At 62.1% G+C, this 10,535-nt stretch overlaps 1 protein-coding gene across 1 annotated transcript; it reads left to right on the top strand.

Moving 5' to 3' along the window:
• The first annotated feature begins 7,643 nt into the window (after window positions 1-7,643).
• On the top strand, window positions 7,644-9,269 carry ID3 (inhibitor of DNA binding 3). The gene is made up of 3 exons (XM_074926087.1): window positions 7,644-8,207; window positions 8,405-8,476; window positions 8,690-9,269. Exons 1-2 carry the CDS (start codon window positions 7,887-7,889, stop codon window positions 8,459-8,461), a joined length of 378 nt encoding a protein of 125 aa, XP_074782188.1. The 5' UTR covers window positions 7,644-7,886; the 3' UTR covers window positions 8,462-8,476; window positions 8,690-9,269.
• Window positions 9,270-10,535: the final 1,266 nt, after the last annotated feature.

Here is a 10,535-nt window from a genome sequence, read left to right as displayed (position 1 = left end):
CCTGCCCCTGTGTGTGTCCCCAACGTGTCCCTGTGTCCCCATCCTGCCCCTGTTCCCCATCCTGCCCCTGTGTGTGTCCCCAACGTGTCCCTGTGTCCCCATCCTGCCCCTGTTCCCCATCCTGCCCCTGTGTGTGTCCCCAGCATGTCCCTGTGTCCCCATCCTGCCCCTCTGTGTGTCCCCAGCATGTCCCTGTGTCCCCATCCTGCCCCTGTGTGTGTCCCCGACGTGTCCCTGTGTCCCCATCCTGCCCCTGTGTCCCCATCCTGCCCCTGTGTGTGTCCCCATCCTGCCCCTGTGTTTGTCCCCAATGTGTCCCTGTGTCCCCATCCTGCCCTTCTGTGTGTCCCCAACATGTCCCTGTGTCCCCATCCTGCCCCTCTGTGTGTCCCCGACGTGTCCCTGTGTCCCCATCCTGCCCCTGTCTGTGTCCCCAACATGTCTCTGTGTCCCCATCCTGTCCCTGTGTCCCCATCCTCACCCACCGGCCGCTGCTCCAGCGCCCCCCAAGCTCTCCCTCCATCACCCACCCCACCACCCCCCCCCGGGATTTGTTTCCTTGGTTTATTTATTCGGGGTGCAGGACGGGGTCAGGAGCGCTGGAGCCCCCCGGGAGGACGGGGTGATGTTGGATTCTCTGATGTCTATTGGGGCTGAGCCAGCTGGGGGGGGGGGCACAGGGGGACCCATCCCTGCAGTAGGGACAGGCCCTGCGGGTCAGGCTGGATTTTAGGGGGGCTGTGTGGAGGTGTCCCCCCAGAGAACAAAGCGGGGCTCCCACTGCTCCAGTAGGGTTGGGGGGGTACTGGGATGTACCAGCAGGGGGGGACACAAGCCCCGTGGCCCCTCTCTCCTGGATGAGGCCCTGCAGGGATGTAGTTTGAGGAGAGAAGATGGGGGGGGCCTGCTCCTGTGTGTGTGTCCCCCCCCCACTGCCCCTCACCTGGCACCTGCTCCGGGCGGATGGAAACTCTGTGTCAGAGGAAGTGGGGAGGGGGTCACGGTCCCGGCTCGGGGGGACACCCAGCTGGTGTGTCCCCCCCCCTAAGCGCCTGTGCCGTCCCCTGGCACAGCTGCAATGAGTTGGGCAGGTCTCAGCCCATCCCCATGGGGGTGGGTTCCCCGCAGAGGGAGGGAACAACGCTCAACCCCCGCCTTTGCCCCCCCAGGACACATTTCACCTCCTGCTTAAACCCAGCACAATCCAAGTACCCCTGGGGGGGAGGGAAGCAAGTTGAGGCTTCCCATCCCCAAACCCCAGCACTGACCCCCATCCCTGCCTCAGTTTCCCCACTCGGGGTCTGAAAAGCAGCTGCCCCCCCCCCCCCCCCGAGGCTGGGAAGAAGTGGTCCAGCCCCAAACCTCCACCAGCTTCCAAATCCCGCGGGGATGCTGGGATCCCATTCCCAGAAAGCGGGGTGACCGGAGCGGGGGGGCGTGGGGGCCGGATGAGCGGGGAGCTCGGGGAGAGGATGCTCACGCGTTATTTATACCGGGGGGGGAGGTATCTGCAGGGCTCTTCGCCCCAGCGAACAAAATAACAATTCAGGCAGGTTTGAAAAGCGCCGAAACCGCGACAGGAAACCCAAATTGTACAAATGCAGATGTGAGTGGAAAAAGCTCTTGAGCTGGTTGCTCTGGCTTTCACCTTCGCTAAAAATAAAGCTGCCTTATTAGGGGCCGATGGGGGCCAAGATAAAGCATCTTCCCTCCCCCGCCCCCCCCGTGTTTTTCCGTGGGGTGGGGGTTCTTCTGCGCGATGCCGTGGGACGTGGCTTTCGGGCTGGGCCAGGGATGGGTGGCTGGGCCGGGGGCTCGTGTTGGTTTTTTAGGGAGGATCTGGGGGTTTTTAGGGTGCTGGGGTCAGGTTGTTTTTTTTTTTTTGGGGGGGGGGTGTTGCTGGGATGGTGTGATCTGGGGCTGGGCAGCGCAGGGTGGGGGGTGTGATGAGTTGTAACGGTCTCTCTGGGTGTAACGAGGCAGCCTGGCAAAGCCACATCCTGCAGCGGGGCAGGACTCGGGGGGAGGAATTTAGGGGCTGAGAAAGGGAGGGAATTTGGGGGAGGGCGCTGCAGAACCCCTCCTGGAACCTGCCCACCCCCATGAAACCCAGGTTGGGCTCCCACTTCCTCGTGCCTCAGTTTCCCCTCTCCAGACCAGCCCAGGGCTGGAGCACCCCACCTTGGGGGGGGGAGTGGGGGGTGCTGTGGTGAAGGCAGTGCCGGCTTTGGTTGCTCGCTGCCCCCCCCCCCCGCCACCGCACCCCGGCCCCGGGAGGATATCGTGGGAGGCGGGAGGCGCTTTGCTTGCCACCCCGGCGGCAGCGGTGGCAGCGGGGCCCGGGCTCCTCTGAGTCACCCCAGTGTCCCCACACCTGCAGCGGGGGGGGGGGGGGGGGGGGGAGGCTGTGAGGAGGGATGCTCACACCTGCGGCCTTCACCCGGCCCCCCCCCGGCCCCATCCTCCTCCTCCTTTTGCAGGGGAAATGATGGATGCAACAGCGGGGAGGGGGGGGGCTGAGCACCAAATTGTGGCACCCACCCTGCCAGGGACACCCACATCTACACATGGACACCGCCCCCCCCCCCCCTCAGGCCTGGGGAGGGGGGATCACATGGCACAAGCCATCCTTACCCCACGGTCAGCCTTGGCCCCATTGGGGTAACGTGGGGGTGTGATGCTCTAGCCTCCCCATAGCACTGAGGATGCCCCAAAAGGGTCGGGGAGGTGGGGGGGGGGACGGACAATAAGACACCCCAGGGGTGCAAATGGGACATGGGGGTCTACTGCAGTGTCAGGCCTAGGGTGGGCATCAGGGTGGGGGGGAAGCGGGGGGCTCTGGCCAGCCCTGGGGGGAGGCCGTGAGAACGGCAGCTGGGGCCGGGGGGGGCAGCGCAGGAAGCGCCGGGGGGGGGCGGCTGCTCCCGGCTCCCCCAGATGTGCCCGTGAGATAGGGCGGCAGGAAGCAGCTGCGGGGAATCCCGGCGCTGGGAACGGCCGCTGCCGCCCGCCCGACACCCCCCAGGCCTGCGGGACCCCCAGCCCTGCTGCTCCCACCCGCCCCTCCCCGTGGCCAGGTACCACTCGGGGATGCTCCAAGTCTCCTGGCCTCTCCTTTCCGGGGGGCTGGGGGGGCCCAGGGTTTGCCCTGGAGAAGCAGCTTTGCTTCCCCGGAGGAAGCCGCTGTTCGCTCTGGCCCTGCCGGTGCTGCAGGGGACGGAGCTGGAGCCACGACCCTGCTCCTGGCTGGGCTTGGAGGGGAGGAGGGAATCGGGGGAAACCGAGGCACAGCTGCTGGCTACTGCTCAGGCTGGGCAGCTGGCCAAGGCTGGGGTCATGGGCCCTCACCAGAGGGATGTGTGTTGTGCCTCTCCCTCCCCTGGGTGCTCTAGAACAAGGTAATGCCTTCATGTGTTCACTCTGGCCCCTAATGATAACCAGCAGGGAGTGCCCTTTAGCCTGCAGTGCTGGGTGCTGCCTGCAGGCTCAGTCCAGCCGGGCTCACCCTAAGTGACTGCGGGATGGGATGCTCAGTCCCTGCCTCAGGCACCGGTGCCGAGGGGGGGCCCCGGGACTAATCCCCTGCACAAACAGCTGCACATTCCCTGGGGCCAGATCCGGTCTCCTAGTGACAGGGGTCGGGGAGGAGTGGGGCTCACTGCCCCATTTTGGGTGCCCCCTCCCAGCAGTGCCCCTCCTCAGTCCCCCCCAGTTTTCCCGCACCAATTCCCTGCACATCCATCCCTGTGCGTGGCCCGGCCCAGAGCCTCTGGCGCTGTCTGGCTCTCGCAGCGTCCCCTGGGGTGGGCGAAGGGGTAAACTGAGGCACGGGCCAAGGCTGGGGCCGGGCTCCTTCCCGGGGGGCTGCTGTCAGCCTCGTGTCACTGATGGACATCCATCCAAGTCTGGCAGCTCCAATTCCCAAACACCCCAAAATCTGGGACATCATCACCCAGGACAGGGCTGTCACTGCGGCCACGGGGACCCCAAGGGAGCCCGAGGTTGTGAAACGTCACCAGGGCCTTTCGGCACGTCCTCCGCGTCACCGACAGCTGGCATGGGGCTGCGATGCCCGTTCCTGCCCGTCCTGGACCCGATGCCCATCCGGGAGCACTCGGCCCTGGCGCGAACAGGGGCGCAGGGAGAGCCGGCACCCCGGGGCGGAGCACGGCTACCAAACCTCACCGCGTGGCACGGCCCAGCGTGGCACGGAGCTGCCTCCCTGCGCTGGCTACGGCCCTGGGGACGAGGTGGGAAGGAGATTTCAGAGCCTGGTTGAGAAGCCAGAATCCCTTTTTCCCCTTGAGCATCCATCTGGATTTCTTCTCCAGCACCGAAACCCCCTCGGATCGCTGCCGCGCCGCGCCGTGCCGTGGGGGTGCCCAGGCTGGGCTCAAATCGTCTCCAAAACTCGTTGAATTAAAGCAGCCGCTCTAAGCTCCCACGTTGTGCTGAGCCGGAGCGCAGCCAGCCGGGTCCCCCCAGCTCCGAAAAGATCCCGAGGGTCTCGGAAGATCCCAGGGAGACGGGATTTATACCCCAGCCCTACCCCGAAAGCGAATCCAGATGACCCCTGGGGAAGAGCCCTTCCCTTTGTAGCTGCCTTGGGCGCTCTGCCACGTCTCCGTTCCTCCCCTCTCCCGTCCAAATCCCTTCCCTGCAGCCAACGCTTCCAGGAAGCCTCCGGCTTCCAAAACACAAGAAATTCCCCCCAAAAAATGCCGGCGCTGTCCCCCCGGGAATACCGGGACCCCCACGCTCGCCCTCCCTGCCCTGCAGCAGCCGGGCTGAATCCGGCCCTTTCCACTGCGCTTTACGTCCTTCACATCCTGCCACCTGTACCGACTTATTTAAGGAAAAAAAAATAAATATATCAAACCAAACCCAAGCCCGAGGGGTGGATTTTGGAAGGGGGGGGGGGCGGGGGCAGCTGCTTATGAAGACCCCCACCCCCCCGAAGCGTGGCAAGCCGCAGGGACCTCCACAGTTATTTGCAGCGTGGACAAATCCCGTGGGATTAACGACCCGTCCCCAGGAAAGGGGGAAAGGTTGCGGGGAGCGACGGCCAAGCTGTAAGGGGGGGGGACACACCGTCACACCCCCCCCCCGGGGGGATATGGGGAAGCTCTGCATCGTTTTGGGGGACCCGCTGAGCCGGGTAAAGCCTAGCTCTTGCTCCTCTTTTATTTTTTTTTTAGTTTTTCTTTTAATAAAACACCCAGTGTGGGCCCTTTTCACCATGAAATCATCGCACGCCGGAGCACTCGCGCTCCCTTCCTCCCCCCTTTTCCCTCCTCCGTGCCAAGAAATCCGTGTGTCCCCCCCACCCCAAGCCGCAGCGCGAGGACACCCCAACCCCAGAACCGCCAGCGGCGCTCACCCCAAAAGCATGAGACCCCCATTTTGACCACACACAGACACCCCCACAGCCCCCCTCCCCCCGCAAAGAGATGCCCTAAAACTGGGGTGATGAGAGGCGAGAAACATCCCTGCGCTCCCCTCTTGCTCGCGCGCCGGGGGTACCCCCAAGAAATTTGGAAGCGGCGGGGCTGGGCGGTGTGGCCGTGGCGGTGGCGGGGTGTGGGGGGGCGATATGGAGGAGGAGGAGGAGGGGGGGGGAAGGTTGCCTTGGCCACGCATCCCTGTGTGAATGCATGACGTGCACAGGGCTGGCGCCAGGCTGTCTGGGGCCGGGAGTTAGATCAACACAGCTGGAGGGCCCGGGCCACAGCTGGGCAAAGGCAGCGGGTCCCGCCGCCCAGGCAGGGCCTGTGGGAACCGCCGCCAACAAAACCCCCCTGCAAACAAAAGCTTCCCCCCCCCACCCCCCCTTCATCCTCCTGGAGCCGCCGTTCAGCTCTCCCCCCCCCCCCTGCCGCCCCGCGCCGCCGCCGCCCCCCTTGGGAAATGGGGGGCGGTGAGTGGAGGGAGGGGGGGGCTGAGCATGGGAATAAGAGGGGTTGGTGGAGATGGCTGGATGTACACCGGTGGGTTGTTTTGGTTTTTTTGTGTTTTTTTTTTTTTGGGGGGGGGGGAACCGGGTAAAAAGCATTTGAAAGTTTGAAAATAGTTTTTTAAAGTTTTGCCGTTTTAAAAATATTTTTTTATTCTTTTTATTTATTTTTATATTTTTGTCTATTTTTATCTATTTTTATTTTTAGGTTATTTTTATTTTTTCATTTTCACTTTTTATTTTCTCATTTTTAATTTAAAAAAAAATATTACTTCTTTATTTTTAAGAAAGGGGGGGGGGAATTCTCCTTGTTGCCGCTTTACCCCTGAGCAGGTTAATGAGGGTAATTATGGCTCTTCCCAAACTGCCACCCTTCAAACGGAGGCGATTTCCCAGGAAACTCGGGGAGGGGGGGGCGGGAGGTTGGGGGGGGGGGGGGGAAGGAAAAGACAAAAAAAAAAAATCCAACTCAAAAAATGGCTGGATACTGATTTGAGGGGGTTTTGGGGGGACAGAGAGTGGGTTCTGGGCTGGGGGAGAAGCAGGGAGAGTGGCTGTGGCCCCCAAACCCCCGGAATGTGGGGGGGGGGTTGCAAAGGGGGGAAACAAAACCCAGCACCAGTGAACTGGGATTTGGGCAGATCTGGAATAAATTGCTGCTGTGGGCAGGCGTAATTCGGTCCAGGTGCCTCTGCCCCCCCCCTCTGCACCCCCCATTAGCCGGGACCCCCGGGCCGAGCAGGGTCCCAGGGTGCCCCCCACCCTCTCAGCTGTAACATCCCCTTCCTGCACTCACCCCCCATATCCAAAACCTGTGGAAATTCCCCCAAAACAAGATTGGGAGGGGGGCATTGCCCTTTGATTTTAACAAGGGATTCACAACCTGGGTGTTGCGGGACCCCCCCCCGGAACCTCTCCATGTGCCACCGCCACCCGCTGCGGTGACACCCGTGGGCACCGGGACCTCACATCGCCCCGGTTTGGGGCTTTTTAAGGCAGCGATGATCGAAAAGGGGGGGTTGCCTTCATCTCCCCCCCCCCCCGTCATTTCTACTGAAATAACCCCCTTGCCTATAAATCTCCTCTCCCTCCTCTCCAAAAAAACACACCCCCCCAAAAAAAAAAATAAAAAAAATCCTCCAGGCCTCTCGCAGTCGCTGACCTAAATCTGGTTTCTCCATCGTAACCTCAGTTTTACCGCAATTAATTTTTTTCTGCTGGTCACAAGATAATTCCTGACGCCAGAAAGTCTGGAGGTCAGATGAGAAGCGGATTGAGGAACAGGGCGGCACTAATTTCCTTACGAGATCGCCCGGTAAAAACAGGGGGGGGGGGGGGGGGAGAAAGAAACCTATTCCTGCTTAAAAATAGGGGGGGTGAATTCACTGGGATTGGGGGGGGCACTTTGGGGGGCTGCGGTTGGGGTGTCCAAGGGGTTTAGGGAGGGATCCCCCCGCCGCGGGGGTGGGTTTGGGGTCTGGCCATGGGGGGGGGAAACCTGCGTGGTCCTCTGTGTGTGTGTGTCCCCCCCCGTGGGGCCACCGCGGCCACCAAGGGTCATTTTTTGGGGGGGTGGGGGGGTACGGGGGGTGGTGTCTCTCGCTTCATTGAGATGCAAGGGTGGGATTTAGGGTTCATTTACATAAAGGGGGTGGGGCTCCTGCCTCATTGACATGCAGGGGCGGGGCCCCGCCGCGCTGCCTATATAAAGGGCGGCGTGGGGCTGCCCCCCTCCCCAGAGCGGCGGCGAGCTCCGAGGGGTCGGCGCTGTCAGGGCTCGGGGGTCCCGGGGCTGCTTGGTCCAAACTTTGGTGGTCGCGCTGCTCGGAGGTCGCAGCAGAGCCCCAGCCGACGCGACCAGGCATCATCCTCCTCGTCTTCTCCCCGCTCCTGCCCCGCGTCCCGCAGCCCCCAGGCGAGCGGTAGCCCCACCATGAAAGCCATCAGCCCGGTGCGGTCTGTGCGGAGCTGCTACGAGGCCGTGTGCTGCCTCTCGGAGCAGAGCCTGGGCATCGCCCGGGCCAGCAGCAACAAGAGCCCGGCCCTGGAGGAGCCCATGAACTTGCTCTACGATATGAACGACTGTTACTCCAAACTGCGGGAGCTGGTGCCGGGCATCCCGCAAGGCACCAAGGTGAGCCAGGTGGAGATCCTCCAGCACGTCATCGACTACATCTTCGACCTCCAGATCGTGCTGGAGGAGGGGGCCAAGGGCCGCGACCCCTCCTCTGAGGCCACCCTGCTCTCCCTCAAGGTAAGGGCTGCTTTGGGCTGGGGGGGGTGATATGGTGGGGGCGTGGGGTATGTCGGGCTGAGGGTGATGCACGGGCCTGGATGCTTTGGGGAGGGGCGGGGGGGGGGTTGTCCTGATGCGGTGGGGAGGGGGGAGAGAGATGGAGACACCCTCCCCACCGCCGGGGTGTCCCTGAGCCTTGTCCCCGCTTTCCGCAGGCGGCCGAACTCGCTTCTGAACTCTGCTCCAAAGACGAGAGAAGTTTGTGTCACTAACGGCTCCTCCATCAGGTGAGCGGCCCCCCCAACCCCCCCTCCCCACCCCAGTCGCCCCCCACCCCTCCAGCACCATCATCATCCCCGGGGAACCTGCACCACCGCGAGCCCCTTCGGGCGCCCCCAAATCCCCCTTTCCCCCAAACCCGGCGTTACCACAACACTAATTCTTTTTTTTCCCCTCTCTCCTCCCCCCCTTTTCTTCTCTCTCCTCCCGGTGCCAATTAGCAAACAGGCAGCGAGTGTCGGTTCCTGGTTCGTTATCAGCCGGAGGTAAATAGCAGCTTCCTCCGTGGCGCCGGGCTGTCTGCGACCTACCGGCCCCGGCATCGCCTCCCCCGGGCCCGGGCACCGCAGGCGGGGAGCGGCTGGTCCCGAGCCCCCCCATCCCTCCACCGCCAGCATCCCCCCACACACCCTCCCGGAGCGCAGCATCCCGGCTTTAGCAGGACTTTGGACCCGAACCTAACCGAGATACTTTTACTGATAGACTGGTGAAGAGGCGGTTGTCTGTATATTTTTGGATTATAGCAGCGAGTCCTTTTTTAAAAGGTGTTTAATGGGATGGGAAGGGGGGGGGAGGGGATTAGGGGGTTTTGGGGAGGGGGGGGACATCCTCGAGTATGAACCAAACTCTCTGGGGCCGCGGCCTCGTGTATTGTGGAGCTCTATACTAGAGTATAACGTTTTGTACCTTTTGTGCAGGAAGGTGAATTTCTGCGAACATGCCTTGTACTTGCTTTATAAACTTTTTATAAAAGTTACCATTTTTACATAATAAAAAAAAAACCAGGTCGTTTTGAATGTGGCTTTGGGTTTTCTGTTTTGTTTTTTCCTCCATCCCTGGGGTGGAGGGAGCCGGAGTGCACCCATGGGTGGGAAAGCAGCACCCTGGGGGTGGGAGCCCCCAAACCGATTGTAACTTCTAGGGTTACGGTAGGAATCTCATTAATTGTTTAATAGCTTTTGAAATGTCAGCTCAGGTATGGGAGGAATTAACCCTAGGCTGCTTGTCTCCCGGCTGAGGTGTCTGCCAGCTATTTTGGGTGCTGCTCTGCTTATCTGATATGGAAGGAGTGAAGACGCTGCTGAGCCCCGGGGACCATCTGGAGGTGGAGCTGGAGCCCTGGGAGGGGGGAAAAGATGCTTTTTCCAGGGGTTTCCACTCTGCCTTGGAGGAAAAAATTTTAAAAAGGCTGCCTGGTACCCTACGGCTGGATTTGAGCTTCTCTTGGGGTGGAAGGGGTGGTGCTGCTCCCCCGGGATACCCCCCCCCCCAAGAGAAGGGGAGTTTCTGGGCTGCAGCTGCCCTGGCTCTAGCACTGCTCTGAGCCCAGGTGGCATCTATACTGCACCGCCCTGCCTGGCCTGGACACCCCCCGGGGCTGACGGAGGGTGCAGGAACGGGGGTAGCACCCTGGGGAAGGGGTGTTGGGAGCACAAATGCCTTTCCCTTGGATTAATGCTGCGGTTTCCCTTTGGCCCCGGAGCAGATGCGACCCGCCGGCCGGCTCAGCTGCAGAGCCCCGTGGCTGCAGCACAGCTGGGCCGGATCCTGCTCCCTGGGGAGGGTCCTGGCCCGCCTGCAATGGGGGTCAGGCCTGGCTGCTCTCCCCCGGGGTTAAAATTCCCCCCACCTGTACCTCTGTCTCCTCCCACCCCCTGGACTGGGCTCTGGCTTTGCTGCTGTGGGCTGTGTGGGTGCTCACCCCACAGCATCGGGGTGTCCCCGGGGTGCTGCAGCCTCCAGGTGAGCTGGGGCAGGGGCTGCAAGATGGGAGGAGGAGGAGGAAGGCAGGAGGGGGCTTGGGAGACGCAGATCTTCCCCTACACGCAGCAGTTTCAGCCCCCGTCCCTGCGATGGCCAATGTGAGCTCGGGGTGCAGCTGGCACCCACCAAGCACCCCTTGTCTGTGGGCATTTCCACAGGGAAAAGCAGCGTGTGGAGCCTCTGATCAACAGCCGGTCCAACGGGATCACTAACCCCTGGGAACATCCCTCCCTCCTCCCAGGCTGATGTCCCCGGGCTCCCTCAGAGCAGGTGACCCCACTGGCACCCACGGGTGGGGTGGGA

This window comes from Athene noctua, chromosome 24 (assembly GCF_965140245.1).
Source record: "Athene noctua chromosome 24, bAthNoc1.hap1.1, whole genome shotgun sequence".
In the NCBI taxonomy this organism is placed as follows: Eukaryota; Metazoa; Chordata; class Aves; order Strigiformes; family Strigidae; genus Athene; species Athene noctua.
The sequence above is the reverse complement of the archived record's forward strand: the minus strand, read 5'-3'. Positions and strand labels throughout refer to the sequence as shown.

What these genes read in the sequence shown, in the direction of transcription:
- ID3 (XM_074926087.1), top strand. Translation starts at nt 7,887, where the DNA reads ATGAAAGCCATCAGCCCGGTGCGGTCTGTGCGGAGCTGCTACGAGGCC. An exon ending in CCACCCTGCTCTCCCTCAAG is followed by an intron (nt 8,208 to 8,404) that starts GTAAGGGCTGCT and finishes CGCTTTCCGCAG; the next exon opens with GCGGCCGAACTCGCTTCTGA.